The sequence below is a fragment of the Dipteris shenzhenensis genome, chromosome 17 (assembly GCF_047967505.1).
Source record: "Dipteris shenzhenensis isolate YYH24624 ecotype China chromosome 17, Dip_SZ_1.0, whole genome shotgun sequence".
Classification (NCBI taxonomy): Eukaryota; Viridiplantae; Streptophyta; class Polypodiopsida; order Gleicheniales; family Dipteridaceae; genus Dipteris; species Dipteris shenzhenensis.
Window position 1 is genome coordinate 42,530,354 of NC_141612.1, and position 23,196 is coordinate 42,553,549.

Genomic DNA, 23,196 nt, shown 5'->3' on the forward strand with positions numbered 1-23,196 from the left:
CTCCTATTGTTTCAAATGGAAATGCCTCTTCTTTGACTCCTTCTACTTCTCAATCGAAAGTAAGGGAAAAAACTTTGCAGGAAGCTTGGCAGACTCCAAGAAGGACAGTGACAGGAAGGAGACCTCTCCCTCCTCGCACTTGGAATGGTTCATCCCCTTCTGCTCATATCCCCGAAGAGGACTCAGGAATTGGTATTACTTGGGCTGCTGTGACAACTAGTCGTACCCTCTTTCCTGAAGAGGAAATTGCAGGTCTTTTATCTTCTCCATAGGCACTTGTATCATCTCAGGGTCGAGAGCCAGATCCTAAGATAGAAATGCAGACTTGATCCTTATGGTTCTCAGCTGTACATCATCTGTAAATATGTTGTCGCACATAAAATGTTTGACTCTCAATGTACAGGGTTATGTGATTCCAGGAAATGGAAACTTGTTTGGGGATACCTCACTCATTTGCAGCCAGATATAGTAGCATTGCAAGAACATAACCAGCATGTGTATGCCGGTCATCATGGGCATTTTTCTGGATATGACATATTTTATGCCGGTGAGCATTCTTTTTTGGGTATAGTCTTCTTGAAATATGAGTGTCAGCCAGTTATTGCCCTCAATGATAATCAAAGCTGATGGTTGATTACATAGTGTCTCATTCAGGGAGAAATTCTTAAATTCGCATCCGTTTATGCGCCTCAATCCTCTTGTAGTAGAGGTTTGATCTGGGCTGATATGCAAGGATATCCATGGAGACAACATGCCTTTATTTGAGGGGATTTTAACAATGCTCCTCAGCAGGGTGACAATACCTATGGGCATACTTATATGTTGGCTTCTGAGCACCATCACTGGTCTAATTTATTGCTTCAGCTAAGCCTTGCTGATCTTTGGAAGGAATCGCACCCTATGTTGCCAGGTTATACTTTTCAGCATAATGCCCAGTCTTCTTATCAGGCTCGTCTGGTTCATTGGGACAGGGTTAAAATCCTCAGCACAATGATAATCTCACCACCAAACTTTGGGTGGATTATGCTTTCACACATTCTGATCATGCCCCTCTAGGTTGAGGATTTCTCTTCAAGACATACCAGATGATCAGCTCACACACAAAAGGCTGCTCATTGTCAATAACAGTTATTTGGACCATAATGAATATCAAGCCATGGTTAAGGATGCTTTTTAGCCCCTTTTGCAACAGTCGCACTTTGACATTGACTATCCTTGGGAAGCTTTTGTTGCCAAAATGCAAGCAGTGATTCGGGATTATGGCAAAAATTATATGAAGACCTTGAGGAAGAAGGTGGCCCAGGCTAAAGTTGATTGTCAGTCTTTGACTGAACTTGGTCATTTCAGGTCTCTTTCAATGGAAGAAAATCAGAACTTATGCCAAGCTAAATATTGTCTGCAATGTAATGACAATAGAAAAATTTCTAAATGGGAGACCCGGGCACAACAGAGGGCTTTCTTGGACAAAGGATGTTCGTCTAAAGCATTTTTTAAAAGTCTTCACTATAAGAGGCACTCTGAAAGTATTTGCAAGGCTCTTCTCTCTGATGGTGTTTGGACCTCTTCTCGAGCTAAGCTTGTGTCCATCACTTTTCTTCTCATTTTGGGAATGCAAATCCACCCTCACAGGAAGTTATTTCAGCAAGAAGTACTAATTATTTTGCAATTTCTAATCAATAAACAAATTGTTACTACTAAAAATAAACTATTATTACTATTTTCTATAAAAGAAATTAAGTGATCCAACCACTTAAAAAGCAAATACTATTGTTACATTTATTAATTATTTAAAACTGTAAAAAAAGTAAAACTTAGCATGCAATTGTCAACAAACAAAAATTCAAATGACAGTCTACAAACCAAAAACATTCATGTCGAGTCCTTTGATTTTATATGCTAGATGACCCAATTTGGATTTGTCAATCAAAAGATACACGTCAAATTTTGGTTATTTTTTGTGAACAAAGTAGATCTTTCAAAAAAATTTTGAATACCATGGTTGCATAAATTCTAGGGTGGTTGATCGTATCAAAGGATATTTGCATGATGGCCTGCATCCAGCACAATATGGCGTTATTCCTCGTCGGCATATCACTGACAATATTGCAATGCTTATGTTGGAATTGAATATGCCAAGTATATAGAGCAGGATGTTCTCTTATTGCAAGTTGACATTGCCAAGGCTTTTGACACCATTCATGGGATTTCATTGTGAAGACTATGCAAGCTTTGGGTTTTGGTCATAGATTGCAGCATGTTATCTATTGGCTCTACATTGACAGTAAAGCTGCATGCATATTGTCAGGAGATATCTCAGAATTTTGGACACTCTGTTGTTCAGTCTGCCAGGGTTGTCCTTGCCATAGCAACTCATCCCATGCTTCAATATATGGATCATTTGGTGGTGATTGACAGGTTACATGGATTGGAGATTCTTGGAAGTCGACCTATGGTTGCTCATGCCTATGTAGATGATTCTTTTTTTCTGCCACGAAACATTGAAAGGGATCTTTCCATGCTTCTACAAGCTCTTTCTTTGTATGGCTGCTGGCCTTCATGTGAATTTTCAGAAATCTCGCATGTTCCCCTTTACACTCAAAAGACTAGCATAGTCTTGTATGGCCAGGGGAAATTCTCCTTCCGACTCAGTACGCCATCTTGGTTATCCTCTTGGGTGGACGTTTACTCGTCGTCAACAGATTGATTGGGCCCTTGTCAAATTAAAGAAAAGCTTGAATATTGGAACCTGGCTACTTGGCCTCTACATGTTCAGCTCCGAATTGCTCAATCTATTTTGGTGGCATATATTCAATTTTATTTACCTCTGATCTTCTTTACCAAGGTAGATCTTACTTTTTGGCGTTCAAAACATGGCAAGAAAAGCTTGCGCTTACTTCCTTTACAGTAGTCATGTTCGCCAAAAATGCATGGGGGATTGAATATTCTTAATATTCACGTGCATACTCTTCATTCCAAGCTCCCTCTCCGACAACAGATCCTTTTATGGCGCATTCTATTGGGGGTTTTTCCTTCTAGACACCTGCTCTCATGCCGGCGTATTGCTCCAGCTATTTGTCGTCGTTGTTTGGCACCCAGGGAGTTTGTGTATCATATTTTCTGGCGTTGCCCTGACACATGTGACTTCATCGACATTCTTCAGCAGAGATTATGTTTACGCTTTCCTCATACTACTTTCGGCAGGTTCTTCTGGCTTTTTGGGATTTATCCTCGCCAAGCAGAGTTTGACTTGTTCTTTTCCTGGGTTCGTTATTGGGCACTTTGGACTCTCAGGAATATGGAAACCACAAAGTCTATGGTGATCCGAGTTTTTCTACTTTTGTTTTCTCGTCGTTCTTTGCAACAATTTCTATTTGATTGCCTACAAACTCACTACATAGAGTATGATGTATATTTGTCCTACAGTGACATTTTCTCTTAATGTATTTTCCAGCTATCTAGTCTGGGACTTACGTACTTTGACATATCCCATTTTGGGATAGTTACTTTGTAATATAATCCAAAAAAGTTTTCACCCAAAAAAAATTTTAATAAAATGTGTGTGTGTGTGGGGTTGTGTGTGTGTGTGTGTGTGTGTGTGTGTGTGTGTGTATTATTTATCCGGAAAACATAGTGAGACATCTGGGCTATCCCATTGGCTGGAAAATCAGAAATAAGCAACAAATATCATGGGTGTTAAACAAAATTCAGGACAAATTAGAATATTGGAAGATCTCCACTTGGCCCTTGCATGTACGGCTTCGAATTGTTCAGTCCATTAGCTTATGTCCAGTTCTACCTTCCTCTATTACATTGGTCATCTCGAGATCTCACTTTTTTTATGTCTCAAGCCATGGAGATTTTCTAGAAAACTAAGCTTCATAAAAGGGCTTTAAGGTTGCTCAAAATGGACTTGCTTTGCTCACCAAGAATGCATGGTGGTTTGAATATAATAAACATCAAATTTCATGTGTTGGCAAGAAAGATCACTATGCTCAAGACTTTTTTTCAACAAGAGCAGCCTTGGTCTATCATGTTGGCAATTTTGTGTGGTCAGATGCGCACAAATGCTTATGGACATTGGCTCGTTGATCCATCGGAAGTAGTACTTGGCAAATTTCAAGGTAAAATCCCTGGTTGTCCATTTTCTACTTCCTTGATTCAGGATTGGAAGCAAGTTCTCTCTCACATCAAATGGTCTCCCCATCCTGCTTCTATAGCTTCCTCACTCAGAATGGAAAGCATTCATTGGAGTGCTGTGTTTTCCTCTCCCCTTGCTGTACAACCACCAATCAGAGCTTACAATCTTATGAGGTTGGGCATCCGGTTCATTGATGATGTGGTAGATACGCAAGGACATTTTCTCTCTTTTCCGGTTGCATGTCGACAATACAATCTTGGGATGCATCACAGAACTATTTGGAAAGCCATTGCTGATCTCTTACTCCCTTTGGGTCCGATTCCAACATTGAATGTAAGAGACAAGCTTCAAGATTGGCACCTTCAGTCTTCAAGTCCAAGAATATCCTCTCAGCCTTTGCAATTATTGACTTCTATACAGGCTTATCGATTGATATTACCTCCTCCTTGGATTGCTCATCATGCTAACTCTCTCTGGCATCTGAATAAGTCATCAGCCTGGTGGAAAGGAAAATTATAATTGATATGGAAGTTGAAAATGCCATTGAAGCAGAGACTCTTTCTATGGAGATGCATAGTTGGTATTCTTCTAGTGGGAGTGAAATTGGCTCAAAGAAGGATTGCCTCACCTCTTTGTCCAAGATGTCGTCATACTCCTGAGAGTATTCCGCATTTATTGTGGTTTTGTTCATATTCCAGAGACCTTCTAGACAAGATCTCCTATTTCTTATCTCTCAGATTTCCTGCACACAGGTTCTACAGGTTTTTTTGGATGTATGGCAAACTATCAGTTTCTTTGTCACAGTATTCTCTTTTCTTTCAATTGATCAGATACTGGGCCTTATGGACCCTCTGGCTGCAGTGAAATCATGCATATCTGAATTCTCCCCTTCAGCACCCTTATGAGTTCTTCCAAGCCTCATTGCGGCAGTCTTTATATGATGCCTTACATGAGGACGATTTGGATGTTTCTTGTATTCAGCTTTTCTTTTACTGCTTCTGATGGATAGGGCATTGGCTCTTTTCTCGAGCACTGCCCTGATGTAAATGAATGTTACATAATATAATTTTCTTGGTTTCACCAAAAAAAAAGAGAGAGAGTGTGTGTGTGTGTGTGTGTGTGTGTGTGTTTTGCAGGATGATATGCATGCTCTCTCTCAAGATGCTGCCCCTGCTCTTACTCAGGTTGATCCTCAGAATGAAGCTCAAATGCTAAACCCTGCTTTATCAGATGCAGCTTTTTCATCGGAAGATACAGATGTTGATGTAGCTTCTCTGCCTTTGATGCCTGTGCCAGAGTTTTCTTCTGTCCGGGATGCAGAAGTACCTTTTTTACTGGAATCTTTTCATCCCATGTTACAACAGGTTTTTGACCCTCTGATTCAAAATTTTCGGGTACCAACCTATATCAAGAAGAATCACAAGGGCAAAAAACAGCTTGTTTTTATTGATGGTGTGGTTTCATCGCTGCATCAGTTTTTACAAAGCAACAATTTGAAGCTGGAGGATGCTGTGTTTGATCCTCCTCCAGCTTGATACGTAACTTTTTACTTGGCTACCTCATGACTTTTGCTCTGAGGTTTTACTTGTAAATTTTTTCATTGTACTTATTGGTGGGTTTTTACCTCTTTTGAGGTTTCCCACACAGAAATATAAAGATTTCACTATTAAAAAAAAAGTGTGTGTTTTGCAATATATAGACCATCTGGTGGATACAAGAATCCTTCATGGCTTGGAAATGGCAGAAAATCGCAGCATGGTTGCTCAAGCCTATGCTGATGATTCCTTTTTTACCCCAAAGAATACTCAAAATGATATTTCCGCTTTGATGCAAGCTCTGTCGCTCTATGGTTTGGCAGCTGGTCTTCATGTGAATTTTCAAAAGTCTAAGCTGCTCCCCTTGCATTCTAAAGACAGGCATGGTCTCTTATGGCCACGGGAAATAATTCCACCCACTCAGATTGTTCGTCATCTTGGTTACCCTTTGGGTTGGGGGCATCACCCGCTGTCAGCAAATTAATTGGGTGCTTGTCAAGCTCAAGAAAAGAATGAATATTGGAAACTAGCAACCTAGCCATTGCATGACTTCGAATAGTGCAGTCCATTCTAGTGTCCTATATTCAATTCTATTTGTCTCTGATCATGTTCACTAAAGTGGATCTTGCTTCTTTCATGTCTGTAATCATGGAACTATTTTGGCAATCCAAGCATGGCCGGAAAAGTCTAAGACTGCTTTCAGTGCATCGACTATGTTCACCAAAAATGCATGGAGGTCTTATTATCATTGATATCCTTGCCCACAAAGGGAAAATGCTGCTGCAATTTATGCAAGGTGATCAGCCTTGGGCTATTATGATTCGCTCTCTGTTACAACAAATCAATACTTCTCCCTTTGGTCACTGGCAACCCACTCAGTGGGACTTCTTACTTGGTTGCTTTGATGGTACATTGTATGGTTGTCCTTTGGTCTCCAGCTTGCTTCTTGATTGGAAGCACGTCCTTTAAAAGCTTTTCAGCATCTGCTGGCTTTACAGGAACCTAGACGTTCCTGTAAAAGCAACTTTGGGCCTATAAAGTACCGCTTCGGCAACAGGTTTTCTTTTGGCGAGTTCTTTTGGGAGTGTTTCCATCTGGACAGCTATTAGCTCATCGACACATTGCTCCTGCACTTTGCCACAGATGTTCTACTTCTTCGGAGGCTGTGCCTCACTTGTTTTGAATTGTCCATGCTCTCGTGAGTTTTTTTATCTACTTTGACAGCGCCTGCGAGCGAGATTCCCATCTGTTCCGTTTGGGAAGTTCTTCTGGCTATTTGGGTTTCATCCATCCAGACCGGAGTTTCATCTTTTCTTCGTTTGGGTTTGCTACTGGGCACTATGGACTTTATGGACATATAGGAATTGTAAAGTCTTTGGTGATCCTACTTTCTCTTTGTTTGGCTTTTTTAGGCGTTCTCTCCAGCAATCTTTCTTTGATTGCTTGCAGACCCGCTGCATAGATCATGAGGTCTTTTTGGCATATACTGAAATTTTCAGTCGATGTAATTGTAGCACCTTATTTTGAGGTTGCTACTCATATAATATAATCAATCAAAGATTTCACCAAAAAAATGTGTGTGTGTGTGTGTGTGAGAGAGAGAGAGAGAGAGAGGAAAGAATCTGCGAAATCTGCCCCACAAGAGAGGTCCAAAATGAGCAGCATCTACTCCTAAGATGCTGAGCCTATGCACACATTAGAGAGAGCTATGGGGACAGCAGAAGCAACCTTAAAACTCCGTTGGAGCAGCCAGCCAAAAAGCTTGGGAGCTGCTTAAAATAAGTCTTAGAACACCACAACAAAGTACTCACACTATCGCACTAGCTAGTTCAACAAAGTAACACATAGCAAGATTATAACATTTTCTTTCACTAGATGTAAAAGATCCCTATCTGTTGATAGTGATCAACAGTCCCATAGATCCTGAAAGTCTCATGTGGACTTTAATACAGCCATCTCTATCTCTCTCTTCCCACAATCCTCTCTTTCTCATCAGAGAACCGTCATGGTGCCTGGATACATTGAGCCTGAGCATGTACTCGGAGCATTAGCCTTGAGCACCTGATTCTATTTTGCTATTTTGTTGTTACTAGTTTCGCACTTTAGCATTCAGCAGCAAGGGCCTTAGTGAGCCATTTGCTTCCGCCCACAGCGGCTTGTATGAGTTAATTTTTGATTTTGTACTTGCTCATAGGCCCACGAGGCCTCCCGCAGACATTAATACATCTCTCTCTCTCTCTCTCTCTCTCTCTCTCTCTCTCTCACATTTTTTTAGTGAAAGCTTTGATTGATTATATTACAAGAATAGTCACCTCAGAAAAGAGACACTAGAAAATACATCAACTGAAGATCTCAGTACAAGCCAAATATACATCCTCGTCTGTCTGGCGAGTCTGCAAGCAATCAAAGAAAGATTGCTGCAGAGAATGCTTAAAGAAAGCAAATAAATAAAAATTGGGATTACTAAAGACTTTGCAACTGCGGTTTGTCCATAAAGTCCAAAGTGCCCAATAACGAGCCCAAACAAAGAAAAAAAAAACACACACACACTATATGCACGTACAGACCCCTACCTCCACCAAATACAATTCAAGAAGTTTATCCACTAACTTGTCCTTGCCTCACATCATTAAAATAAATGTCATGCACATACCTCATGCTAAATATGATACAAAACCTGTAGAAATTACAGAACTGAAGCCCAAGTTATTCTTTCAATGTCAAGTCTTGCCAAATCTGTAAGATGTCGAGACTCAAGCTCTACTTAATCATCGTTCAGGTTTAATATTATGCTGGAAAAATATAAACTTGCAGAAAGTGCAGAATCTGAGCTGAATAATGTCTAAGTGTTGAGAAACCGAGACGCACGCATTAGTCCGTTTATTGAAAACGTCCACTTGTGCATTCAGGATCCTTGAACAGTTACAACTTATCTCTCATAAAAATAAGAGAAAACTTAATCAATGATCAGTGTCCAGTGTCAAGACTCAAGTGTGTTCACTAACTACTACAAACATGAAAACAAAAACACTGAAAATACAGGCATTTCATGCATTTCATTGACAGACAAAATGTTCAAAAAAAACATTCCTGTTCAAAAGCAACTGTCTCTTTCTGACTATACACTGAACAAAGTGTAGATGTGTCTGTGTGCACGGGTGCACCCTGTGTGCACACATGCACGTGCATGTGCAAGATGTCAACCTTTAAGAAATGCAGGATTACTTTTCTCAGCAAACTAAAATGCAAGCTCCATGTATATAGCACTAGATATGGGATCATCCAGTTTTAAGGCTCCTTGAATTTGAACTCCTCAGTTTTATCAGCCCATGCCAATGACCTTGCAGTCTGTAGCACCACATCTTAAGGGTAACACATAGCAACCCCTAAAATTTGACATGTGACAAGCTTGTTGACCTCTCATGTTGTACCGTGACTGTTGATTTTCCTACGGTAGAGGGTATGTGAGGGAGGCGTGACCACACTTTCATTGGCACTAAAACTTGTAAGGGCTTGAAGATTAAGACAGAGAAATACAAGCTGGAAAAAGCTTCTTGAGTGTTTATAGTTTTAATGCTGCCTGTGAAAAAATGCATGCGACAGAACCCGAGCATGTAGAGGATACAGATGACAGAATCTGGACAAAGTTTGGAAAAGGGGGCAGCATAAATAGTCCAAGAAAATTACCAGTTTATATGATTGCAGTTGCTCAGGTAGTTTGTACCGCTTGTCTTTAATGTCTGCTGATATCAACATTGGATAGTACAATTCGATCTGTGATATCTTGGAAGGATCCCTGGTCAAAGTTGCTGACAAAACCATCTTCATTACACGATCACGGCTGTTTCCATTGAATCCTCTTTCCCTACAGCTGCACAAGAGTTTGTTGATGAACACGATTAGATTCCAGTTATTAGAGGAAATACTGCATCAGACATTTTTATTGCCATTTAGCATTCACAGTAATATGGATAAGGTTGAGATTATGCATTGAATTACATGAAGCTTCTTCCTTGCACAAAAGATTCCCTAAGCAGTACATGCGATGTTTAACATGGACTGCTTCTTCACCACAGACCCCTTACCACTAGACTTCTGTACCAAGCAACATGAACTACCACAGTTGATAAATAAGGGGTATTCAGGAAAAATTAACACCAGAAAAGCACACACTTAGCAAGGGTCACGAGTGTCTTACAGACATCATAGTAGAGCTGCATCTTGGCTTGCTATGAAAACTGACCTCAGATGTGTGCCTTTGCAATGATCTCCAGAACGTACTTTATCAAGAGTATTTGGAAGCCAATCTTGATAAGCTTGCCTTAAAAGCCTATCAGTCTCGTCAATCACCTATAAATCAAATACACGATACTTTAGCAAGAAGGCTACACCACTAAGGTGCAAGTTGCTGAAGTACAAACTGGACCTGAGGACCCACATTCTCAAATGAAATGTTGGTCATTGAAACTGTGCAAAGACAAGCTCTATATATATTCCAAGAGAAATAGCCCGTGAAGTTGTCATTGCAAAGGTTCCCCTCATTCTCAACTTAACCCTGGTGACATATTTTGCAATAGAAAATAAATCATGATGGCCTGTAAATTCGTGGTGCCTATTATGAGCCTTGAGGACAATAAACCTTTTTGCTTTGATGTGATATGATGACTTTGGGAATACTCTTGCATTTACAGGAATCTAGGGAGAAAATGTCTGTATGGAGCACACAAGGCCGCTTTTTGACCGCGGACAGAGAATCACAACATTGTTCTACAGTTGAGCGGAAACATATATAACAGGATGATTAGATCTAACACACCTTGGAGAATCACAAATGACACTCATTCCTTTATGAATGCACTGTCAGGATTAGAGTTTATTTAATAGTTTGAAAGACCTTCATGCACAGCAAGAACAGGCACTATGGCATGCCCACCTGCTTCATCCCTTTATTCTATGATAAATAAATCTTAGAAACCCTGAATATGATATTTGAGACTTGACGTACGTATGTACACATTCAAAATTACCTGGCACTCATTAGTAAAAAGGTGTAGGTTTACAAATGTATGCACACAATTCAATAGATATATCTCTGAGGCCTGGCTATTTGCACCATCAGCCTTCACATCGATTCAGAGCATCAAGTACGTTCAAGGAACTACCAAAGGAAAAAATTTCCCTGCATCTCTTGGTATTTTTTAATAACTTGTTTCATTAGAGGGGGCTTGATATTGTATGATGATGCAATCTTTAAGAATCAAGTGCAACCATTTTGCATTATATTGGGCTTATGCTCACTAGGGATAGGATGATGCCCTCATGGGCTTATGCTCACCAGGGATAGGATAATGCCTTCATGGGTTGTAGACGAGTTCAGATTCTCGGACTCTTATAACCATTGTGCATAATGGGGATGATTGCTCGGCTTATGCTCACCATGGATAGGATAATTGCCTCATGGGTTGTAAACCAAGAATCTGACCCCAGTTAAATGAATGAGTCTAGGGTCCCTGCGAAGATGGTCCAACAATAATTTTTTACCCACTGCTTCTTTGTATTTTTACAATTCATTTCAGACTCTCAAGCTTTCTCCAATGTGGTGCTTCCTCACGCTGTCACAAACTTCACAGCATCAATCCCCAACCTGGAACACAAGTCATCTAATGTGGCACTTGAATTGCCAGGATACTACACATCACCTTGTCCGCTCTCGTGTGCACACAAATGGATAAAAGAAAGACTTCAGATCTGCTAAGAATACATGCACAGTAGTACATCCAAAAACCTCATGTATAGATAGATGAATCAAGTACAAAAGCTGTCACACTAGTGTACCACTACTCCTACTGCCACATGCTTCTTTATAGGCTTCTATAGCTACTGTGACGCCAAAATTTGATATTTTTTTTATTTGGCATTGGTATTGTTTTCTTCTATGTTTAATAAGAGTTTGAGTATCAAGTGATAGCCTAGCGGCTCTCACTTATTTCTATTTTCTAAGATATTGTATGGGATTGAGAGAATGAGTGGAATGGATACTTGTAAATACCATAGGTATGAATTATAAATACCTTGGTATGGGGTGAGAGTTATTTGTGTATGGGATATTATGGGGTTTTTAGAAAATAGGAAGAGCGAGTCATATAAAGAGGTGGGCTCATGTCCATGTCACCACAATGTAAATATCCTAAGTCAAAGTACAGTTGACCATTTATTTGACCTGACCTTGGTCGGGGAGACTTGGTTTATTACCAAGAGGGTTAACTACGGTTAACCAAAGAACTACAGAGCTGACTACGGTCAGAGAGTGTTGACTTCGATCAACGAGACTTGGCATGCACCAAGAGGGTTAACCACGGTTAACCAAGATGTGCCAACTTCGGTTGGAGAGACTTGGCTATAATTAAGGCGCCTCGACCATTGGTCCAAGCTCCTTAATTATGATCAAGAGCGTTGACTTCGGTCAACCAAAGAATAAATATGTATATTATACTTGTTATGTGTGCACATGTGTTCAGTGGGGATGCCCACCGTGACTAGAATTAGTCCACAGTGTGTTATTTGCATGCAAAGCGCTAACAATTAATGGGTGCCATGGTGGTGCGCTTTAATTAATTGTTGCAGATACTAGGAAGAGTTATTTTCCTAAGCGCTACGGGAGCCTAACAAGCATCTAGGAGGCGGTTCGCATGACCAAGTGCTTCGAAGACTCCGGAGTTGCCCTTAGTAGCATGTAATTAGGAAAGTAATGTAGAAATTGACAAGTGGCTTGTTGCCAAGAAAGGGGGCCTGAGAGCTCATGTAATGATTCATTCATTCACGTTTTGGATTTTCATGTATGTACAGCTTCTACGCTGAACTCATGTACTCAGTTTTCTCTCAAGTAATAAAAACCTTCGGGGGGGTCCAGCCCGACGATTGTCCTGGGCCCTAGTGAATCTGTTGAGAGAGGGAGAGAGGGAGAGAAATGAAAGAGTCTTTGCTGTATTTTACGTGGAGGGTTTTGGCTGTCCTCTACGGGTAGATTACATTAGATTACATTGGTATCAGAGCCAAGGCTCACAATCTTTTCAGGCTGTGACGATCCCGCCAGAGAATAAAGAAACCACGATCCAAGTCTGAGGAAAGGAAGAGCTTTGCAATATGGGTCGTTGGATGAAGTAAGGGCTAAAGGTCAGCGCAAGAAAGCAAATTCGTGGCGCAAAGTAATCAGAAATGATTTCCTTAGTTCGGCTATCGACGGGATTCATGTAATCTTACGGGAGATCGTTGACGAGTATCAATTCCAATCAGGAGATTGTGGTTGCAGTAGTAGGACACCCATGCGCTTAATTAGCCGGTACTGAGGAGAAGCGATAGCAGGTGCTGCTCTGTCAAGCTATTGTCCTCTCTGCTACAAGGGATCGTTGGTTGTAGATGATTGGCGAAGGCAACCGCACAGAGTTCAAAATACTTCCGTCTACAATCATTCGACGGGAGACGTGAACGTAAATTAGTTGGGCCATTCTGTCACGCTCCCCGTGTGGTGACGACGCCTTCAAGCGTAGCGATGCCTTCACGTGCAGGTTCGTGTTTGACGGAGGTTCTTACGTGACGCAAGACGCCCGATGCTGATCAGCAGCCAAGGTCTAGAACCTTAGGCTGATGTGGCAGTCAGCGTGGCAGCCAAGGTGACGTGGCAGGCAATGCACTAGCTGACGTGGCGCACATGTGGCAGAGGCAGTCTTACTAGGTCAACAGACACGTGGCACACAGGTGACGTGGCGGCCACATGTGCGAGCTGACGTGGCAGTGCATAGAAAATTGCTGATGTGTCATATGGACACGTGTCAGATGACGTGGCAGCCAGTCCCACAGATGACGTGAGAGGACATGTGATAGCTGACCTGGACTGCCAGCTAGACAGGTGGCTGAGGTGGCAGACCTGAGGTTAAGCTAACCCCAACAGAGTTAGTTTAACTCTGGTTTAGTTAGTCTGGCCTGACTTGACTCAACCAGACCAGTCTGGTCACTGTGACCAGTCCAGTTGGTCCAGTTACAAACTAACCAGACCAGAATCAGTCAGTCTGGTTAGAGTAACCGGTAGTTACCCATCTGGTTACTGTCTCCCAAAAAAAAAAAAGGGACAGTTACAGAGACTGTTTCTGCTAGCAGTTTTCACTTATCTGAGAAAGTATCTACTGTCAGAAACAGCAGAGATCAGAGGAAAAATCAGAGATTTGCAGAAAAAGAGAAAATGCATACCTTTGCGTTCAGAAAAAGGGAATCAGATGCATTCTGAGTGCTTTCTGCAGCAGCCAGAAAAGGGGCAATATAGTTGTTGATGCCTTAGCAACTTTGTGGGTATATGCCTTGAGCTGACAGCCCAGTACTGGCATAGATTGTGAATGCAAGACACCTCTTGTTGAGGTCAATTTTCTCTTTGAAAAGCTAAGGCAACATGCATCAGTTGCATACATAGTGTGTGTGTGAGAAACTTGCAGATCTCAGACGAGTTGTAAGAAAATGGTTCAATCACCTATCCAGTGGGATTCACAAGATAGGGATGCACATCCAAGACAGAGAAGTGTGCAACAAACTCAAGAAGAATTTGAGCAGATGTACGCACTTGTATGGAAGAGATGGAAAATCTCAGAAGGGATCCAAGGGCTCAGCATTTGTTTCAAGCAGAAGCTGTGCCTAATGCTGCATATGATGTGCCAATGCCAGAGGCACACTCTTGTGTACAGCCAGAGAAAGAGAGATCTCATAGGGGACGGTCTCATAGCAGGAAGAGATCGAGGCATCATCACCGATCTCCCAGTCCTTCACCGTCTACCTCGAGCTCGACTTCTATATCTTCTTCTTTATCAGATAAACCATCCAAGAAAAGAAGGAAACACAAGAAGTCTAGGAAAAGTAAGTCTTCCAGAGAGACCAAGGAATTCAAAGAGGGAGGTAAATCTGTCAAGTTTATGACCTACAATGGACAGTATGGTCATACAAACAAAGCATTGCAGTTCATCAGGCAGTTTGATGCCGCATTCGGTACAAAAAAGTTTTCAGAATCCTCCAAGTTAAGAATGGTCAGTTTGCACTTGACAGAGACAGCTAGTGCATGGTGGAGTGCACAGACCATAGATGGGTCAGCCCCAAAGAAGTGGAAGGACTTCAAGAAAGCCTTCTACCAGCAGTTTATGCCTACACAGTTTAGAGATCATGTTCTTCAAGATTGGGACAGTTTGCATATAGATGCTAGAGATACAGTGGATGTGTACAACCAAAAGTTTTGGGATGCTTATTTGCAAGTTGCACCTTTCAAAAAGATCTCCAAAGGAACCCAAATGAGAAAGTACAGAGCAGGTCTCAGTCCAAGAATCCAAGCAGTAGTGAATGATTTGGGGGCAAAGAACATTCAAGACCTTATGCATTCAATTTCAGTAGCTAGTCTTGTGCCGTTACAAGATCCATCCACGGTACTATCCTTGCATGCAAGACGTGCCAAAAGAAAGAAAACTGGTTTTTCAAAATCAGAAAAGAAAGAGTATCCCAAGGTTGAAAAGAAACGGTTTCAGCCTCAGAAGCCAAGGGGTACTCAGTATAAAGGCAAATCTCCATTCACCCCTGAACAGATAGCTGAATTCTGTAGAGATGGGAAATGCTTCAAGTGCGGCAAAGAGGGGCATGTGGCTGCCCAGTGCCCAAAAAGCCTTCAACTTCAAAGGGAAAAGAGGCAGAGAAGCCACGGGGACCGCAAAAGCCAATGGCAGGAGGAATTACTGACATACTGGGTCATGTTTCAAACCCAGAAGAACGAGAATTGCTGCTATCATGGGGCAAAGTCAGAGACTAGCAAGCGCTAATTTTATTTGATCCAGGGGCTACTGATAATTTCATATCAGAGGACCTAGCCCTAAGGCTGGGAATAAAGACGGAGGAGTTGGGCAGGGCTTTGGATGCCGATCAGATGTTCTGTGGGAATCCTGTGCCAGTCACTCCCTTGATAGGGAAGCTCCGTCTTCATGTACAAAGTTATGTGGATCAGGAAGACTTCTTCATTTCTCCACTAAAACATCATGATGTAGTCTTGGGAATGCCTTGGTTTCATTGCAAGGCAGTGAAGTTGACTCTTCCTGAAAGAGTGCTGGAGTTTGTGCATAGGGGAAAAAATCAGCATTTAGTTGCCAGGAATAAAGGGGAGACTATCCCCATTGTATCTGATGTTACATGTGGTAAAGCAATAAAGTCTGCAATTTCCCCGTACATGGTTTTCGTAAAAGAAAAAGAAAATGATATGGGTAAACTACGGTTAACCAGAGAACTACAGAGCTGACTACGGTCAGAGAGTGTTGACTTCGGTCAACGAGACTTGGCATGCACCAAGAGGGTTAACCACGGTTAACCAAGATGTGCCAACTTCGGTTGGAGAGACTTGGCTATAATTAAGGCGCCTCGACCCTTGGTCAAAGCTCCTTAATTATGATCAAGAGCGTTGACTTCGGTCAACTAAAGAATAAATATATATATATTATATTTGTTATGTGTGCACATGTGTTCAGTGGGGACGCCCACCGTGACTAGAATTAGTCCATAGTGTGTTATTTGCATGCAAAGCGCTAACAATTAATGGGTGCCATGGTGGTGCGCTTTAATTAATTGTTACAAGTACTAGGAAGAGTTATTTTCCTAAGCGCTACGGGAGCCTAACAAGCATCTAGGAGGCGGTTCGCGTGACCAAGTGCTTCGAAGACTCCAGAGTTGCCCTCAGTGGCATGTAATTAGGAAAGTAATGTAGAAATTGACAAGTGGCTTGTTGCCAAGAAAGGAAGCCTGAGAGCTCATGTAATGATTCATTCATTCACGTTTTGGATTTTCATGTATGTACAGCTTCTACGCTGAACTCATGTACTCAGTTTTCTCTCAAGTAATAAAAACCTTGGGGGGGGGGGGGGTCCAACCCGACGATTGTCCTGGGCCCTAGTGAATCTGTTGAGAGAGGGAGAGAGGGAGAGAAATGAAAGAGTCTTTGCTGTATATTATGTGGAGGATTTTGGCTGTCCTCTACAGGTAGATTATATTAGATTACACCATGTGTTCTAATAATATAAGAGAAGCCACATGCCAAGCGTGTGGAAAACATGTGGAGGAGTGTGGAGTCAAGAGGAATCCTTCTAGAATTCCTATGTGGAATAAAGAGGATGTGGACATATGGAAAAGAGAGGGTCCCTATGGGCTCCATGTGGGGAGAATCTTAACTTTCTCAATATTTTAAGAGTCTTGAGCATCTTTTGATGGGACACATGGCAAGAGTAGCCAAAAAGAACATGGATGGTGACATACGGGCTTATGTGATTGATGGGAAAAAGAATTGATGGGAAAAAGAATCTACAGACAGCAATTGTAAATGGGTGAAGGAGGGTGACAAAATCTCTATAAAAGCAGCTCTCCTCTCCCCTGTTCATCATCTCTTCCACCATTAGGACTCATGTTGCTGTAGCTCTAGTCTCCTCAAGCCTCTTCCATGAGCCTTCTCTCCCTCTTGTAGATATTCTCTTATGTAGACTCTTGAGTCCATCTCTCTCTAGTTTATTCTCTCTCTATGAGTAGTCTTGGAGCTTCCGCTCCCTCTTGTATGTATGAAACCTCTTCTTCTCCCTTGTGTTTGTAGTATTTTGAGTGTATTTGAGTGGAGTCTTACTCTCATGGTAATAAAAGTCACATCTTATCATTTTCCTTGAGTCTCCATTCCTATGTCTTTTCTCTCTCTATTCAAGTCTCTAAAGTAGTTCTTGTTCAGCCGCTCACTGTGCACACATAGTCCATCCATTTCCCGAGCCACCATGCAAGTTTCTTCCTCTCTTTTAGGCGAATTCTAGGGGTATTGGATCATTGATAATTGTGGAGCCTTGAGGGAGCATTTTGCTTAGGCGAAATCTGCATGGGCAGATGGCAGTTAATATAGCAATTAGACCCCCTGTCAGTATTTGGCCTATAACTTTCTCCTCGGTGGTCCGATTTCAATGAAACTTATATTAGCGCAAAGCTCTCTTTAAGGGTCTCCCTTCCATGTGATTAGTTTCTTGCATTGGGTCCAAGACAAGAAGTTATGAGTCTCTGTGTATGACTGTTTATTTCTATGGCAGTTTTTACCCCCTTTCAGTAAACTGTCCATATCTCTTCAACCGGTTATCTGTTTTCAATGAAACTTATATCAGCGCGAAGCTCTCTTTAAGGGTCTCCCTCCCATGTAATTAGTTTCTTGCATTGGTTCCAGGACAAGAAGTTATGAGTCTCTGTGTATGACTATTTATTTCTATGGCAGTTTTTACCCCCTTTCAATAAACTGTCCATATCTCTTCAACCGGTTATCTGTTTTCAACGAAACTTATATCAGTACGAAGCTCACTTCAAGGCCCATCCATGTATGTACTTTATTTCTGATATCACTTTTCTAGTGGAAGTTATAGACCTCTGTGTTTTCTAGCAGTTTGTGGAATGATTTTCAGCCATTTCTAGAGGCTTCTGTGAAGGAGGTGCCATGTTTCCCCGGAATTTACCCATCCAGCCAAATCAGCCGCTTCAAGCCCCTAGATATATATCAGTTTATGTCATGTTGAGCCGAAAGATCTTCTTCCAACAATGCATCGCTCTTCTCTTTTGCGCTGACTGGCTTGGTGAGATAATGGCCTCTGCGGATCCTTTTCTTCTCCCAATGCTGGACTACAATGTCACTTGGGATGTTACCATATTCATTCTCCTCTAAGGGAAGCAAGGAGAAAGATATGTTGTGGTTTTCTTTGCATGAAAATATTTTCTTCATCTCTCTTTGCAAGTGATAAGGGTCTCTATTATTAAGATTGGGAAGAGCAAGAAGCTAAGAGGTGCGTGAAGTTTCATTACCCCTAACTTCATGTCACACTACTCAAGGATGAGCTCTTACTGGACAATGGACTCAATGCCTATGCACCACAGTCTCTCTACTGGCTGTAGGTCTGTACACTATGTTGCAGAACGCTGAGACCTGTTGACATGCACACTGGAGTGCCATTTGCTGCCTGCCAAAAAAACCCAAATGGGTCTCCTTATAGAGGGCTAGATGCCCCCAAACATGACCAATTGGGGCCTAGGGTTCAGCCGACCAGATCTGGCTCACTGACCTCTTACAGCCGACCCTACTTCGGGTTCTGCAGACCAGTCATACAGACTGCCGACCAACCTGCAGTAGGCCTACATAGGGCTGTGCCCAAGCCAATTCCACCCCATTTTCTGGGCACCTCTACTGCCTCAGCCATGCCTGTTTCTGCACATATATCTGCCCTGAACTAGGGCCTATTGTGAGCACTAGTTGCTTGCCCAAGTAGCCCACATGGCTGATACTTTGTTGCTGCCCATGTGGCACCCTGCTTGCTTCCCATATACCTCTGAATCCCTCCCTCTTACAGGTCTGCCTCCTGCTTGCCCTCCTCATATGGGGGCTCACAAGTTGGGAGTTGACCTCTACATTCCAACATGGTTCCTAACTATTCATCATGGTGTTAGAAACACACAAACACAGGGTAAAACAGAGGGTATACGCAGCGGAAGATGGATAGAATATAGCCCAAGAACTCACACAATGGTGTTATGGATGGAATCAAAACTTCTTTACTTGATGTGGTCAACATACATGTGCAAGCCAGTAGATAGACAATGCTCAGAGGAGAGATATAGAGCCAACAGTAAATATAGTTCCGTCCAACAAACACAATACAAACAAGTCCAGAGTCCCACCAGAGCGTGGTCCTCTGTCCTTCCCAAAATATGCTCTTGTCATACCTCCATGACACTTCTAGATCCCTAAGCTTGCGTGTCCCGTAGAGCTTGAGTTGGCTTTGTCACCCTGCAAACACACCTCCAAGCTATCCTTGCCAAAAAGCCACACGTGAGGGAGTGAATACTTCCTTGATCCCTGCACCTTGCTGCCCTAGAAGACAGCTAAGGGTGAAGCCCTTCCCTGAGCTATGTCTGCAACACTCGGCCCTCACTTGTCCCTCTGAATAATGGCCCAGGTCCCTGCTGGTCTGCTGCTCCAAACTACTCCTTGAAGGCTGCTGCAATGGATGAGAAGAGTGAGCCCACAGGGCTCCCTTTCATAGAGCCCAATGACCTCCAATATGGACCGACCAGCAGCCTCCTACTGGCTGACCAGGAGCCTCAAACCAACTGACCTGGTTGGCTCACCAACCAGCCAGCTTCGTTGGCTCCAACCAACCTTGTAGGCGTCAGCCTGACACTGGCCCAAGTCAGTCCCGCCTCTGTACAGCCTATTCCCAGGCCCATATTCAGTGCCTGTCCCAGGCCCAATGCCAAAATGCTATGTATGTTGTGTATGCTATGTAGTTACAGGAATCCCATTTCCACATTGTGTAATTCAATTCTTACAACCAACCGCATTTTAATTAGCACTCTTGCAAGCACGTCTATAACCGACAATTACAATTCCAAAATATTTAAATTACAAGGCACTAATTGATAGAACGTTGCACAAGAAAATTGAAAGCCAAAAAAATAAAAAGAGTGTATATTAATTCATAGCTCAAAAAGTGCTTGGATGTACATATAGCATGAAGCTAAGCCACGTCCTATGGCTTCAAGTACCAAAAATAAGAGGAGTGTATATACAAGAGGCACGAAGCCAAGCCAGTGGCTGTACAAAAAAGAGTAGCTAGCACTACTTGTACGACTAATCTAAGTTCTCCACATCCTCGATCCCTTCTACGCTCCCTTCTATGCTCCCTTCTCCGCCTCCTTCTTCCTCATCTTCTTCCTCATCTTCTTGTGCAGGGGCCTGTAAACAAGGGACAACATATATCAATGTATGAAAAATCAAATCTTTACTTATAATATTGTCATTATTTAGTTACGATATTTCTTCAGCCATGTTGACGTCACAAACCACATCATCAGACCTGCGCAGGTCTGCTCCGAGCTATTGCTGTCCCATACAGTCCCAGGCCTCCAGAGAGTCTCTGACCTGCCAGGTATGCCCTTAGGTGTGCTCCCAAATGTCAGCCTAGGTGCTGCCCATGTGGCAGCAACATCAACCCTAAGTACACCTCCCCCATGCTTCCTCATATGGGGACTTACGGTTGGGGAGGTCCTTTTCCAACACCCCCTCTCACCGGCACATCTTGGCCTGATCCCGACTCTTCAATGAAGATGCTCTATCAGCTCCAATGTCAAAGGCCTCTGGAACAATTCGGTGTCGATGTTGATGCATCAACCATAGCATGCTTCTGAAGTGTCATCAAGCTGCCATAGCTCATGTGCCCATATCTGGCATGCCATAACTCCACATTATGCATCGCAGCATTGGGAGTGCTCACTGAAAAAGGCATAGTGCTCTTAAACAAAGTTGGTGGAGCTGATGCATCTGAGACAGCCATACCTAAATCCCTTTTCTTTTCTTTAGCTATGCGCTTCTTGCATTCACCAATGTAATGACCTGGCTTCTTGCAGTAGTGACAGATGCCCTTCTTCTTAGGCTTATATGCATCACCTTTAGCCTTATAGTAGGGCTGTCCTGAATCAGCTTTATGCTGATGTGCGGGTTAATTGGCATGTTGCTTTTGTTGCCCTTTTCCTTTGGGCTTGAACTTAGAAAGCATGGCATGCTCACCAGCCCGTGTTGCCATATTTCTTCTTGTCTGCTCTTCCTGCAACAAAAGGTTTACCAACTCCTGAAAAGAGAGAGGATTGCTGCCCCACCTTGATGACAAATTCAACGAGGTGTGGAAACCGAAATAAGACTCAGGAAGAGAATTCAGAGTGGTGGTAACCATCTCTAAATCCGGAATAACTTCATCTATATTCAGCGATTGTTCCCTCAAATCCTGAAGTTTTGTGAGGTGAGCATTCATGGAATCTCCCTCATCCATATGTGTATGAGATAGCTCTCTCTTCAGGAAGGAAACTCTCGCATCATTTCTTGCTGCAAACATGCACTCAAAAATCTCCCAAGCTGCCTTCGAGGTCTTGCATGACCGAATGTGAGGAATAATGAACCTCTTGACAGAAAGAGAAATAACAGAAAGAGCTTGTGCATCCCTAGAATCCCATCTTTTCTACTCTATTGTGTCAAACACTCTCTGTTTTTCTCTCTTCTAAGATCACGGGAGTAGCACCATTTATTTCCTCCCAGCCATCTTTTGCTAAGGCTCACGAGCCAGACAGAGTTATAATCACATGCATCATTGTCTTTTCTTCTCACTCTAGCCTCAGCAAACCCCAAATCCCTAGATAGATCTAGATGCCACATGTCATCTATATAGGGCCTTCCTAATGCAACATTTCACCCCTCTCTTGGGATGCATTAAATTCCTTGCCCCTAGGCACAATCTTAGCACTAGGCCCTTGGTCTTAGATCTATCTAGTCTGGTGCTATCAGCCCTCACCTAGGACCTTGACATTAAATCCCTCCCGATCATTTACATGAAGCGCAAACACATATATTACAGAGATAGATCCTTTAAGGGAAATGTCGACTGATTCTTCCGAGGTCATGCTACCTCGGCTAGAGCGTAACATTCCTTCCCTCTTCAGACATCAGCGTCCTCGATGATAAAGTCTGGGAGCACTCTCCGCAACTGATATACGGATTCCCAGGTAGCTTCGGATAGAGGCTGACCATGCCATGCAACCAACACCGTGGGTATCTTTCGATTTCATATTTGCATTGTTCCTCGGTCCAGGATTCTTGTTGGTTTGCGCCTTGCAATATCCTCTATCTCCTGAAACAAAACCACACCTTCGATTAGTGAGTCACCTGTATGTAAAAATTTCTTTAAGCGTGAAACATGAAAAACCGGGTGCACCTTACACCCCTGTGGCAATTCTAATTTATAGACTACACTGTCTATTCTCTTTAGAATTAACCACGGCCCACAGTATCGAGGTGATAACTTAGCACACTCTCCTGAAGTCAACGACTTCGAGTGCGAAGGAATTCTGAGAAAAACTTTTTCTCCTTCTTCAAATACTCTTATAGACCGATTTTCATCCGCATACATCTTGGCTCTATCCATAGCCTGGCGGATATTAGCTCTCGCAAGTGCTAGCATCTCCCGCATCTGAACTACAAAGTTCGCGGCACTAGGCACTTTCTGAGGTACTCCAACTATAGTTGGATTGGCTGGCCTATAACCATAGTTCAGCTCAAACGGACTGAACCCAGTAGATGAATGTTTCCTATCATTGTAGGCAAACTCCAACAATGGCAACCACTTGTCCCATGTATGTTGCCTCAATGACACATATGCTCTCAGCATATCCTCTAAAGTTTGGTTGACTCTCTCCGTCTGACCATCCGTCTCAGGATGATCCCCACTACTCGTTCCCAACTCAGTCCTTAGTGTCTCGAACACCGCAGTCCAGAAATGACCGGTAAATCTGACATCTCGGTCTGACACTATGGATCTAGGCAATCCATGCAGACGAAATATATGTCTAATAAACAAATCCGCCACTTGCGGGGCACTAACAGACTCTCTAGTCGGAATGAAGTGA

The 23,196-nt window shown here is 42.5% G+C and overlaps 1 protein-coding gene across 1 annotated transcript in view; it reads right to left on the reverse strand.

Moving 5' to 3' along the window:
• RH1 (RNA helicase 1) overlaps positions 1-23,196 on the reverse strand; it is a 116,006-nt gene that overhangs the window by 52,102 nt on the left and 40,708 nt on the right. Inside the window, exons 4-5 of the mRNA XM_087388449.1 lie at positions 9,917-10,023; positions 9,361-9,544 (exon numbers count right to left, since the gene is read on the reverse strand). Of these exons, the coding sequence (XP_087244575.1) occupies positions 9,361-9,544; positions 9,917-10,023 (291 nt within the window). The remainder of the gene's footprint in view (positions 1-9,360; positions 9,545-9,916; positions 10,024-23,196) is intronic.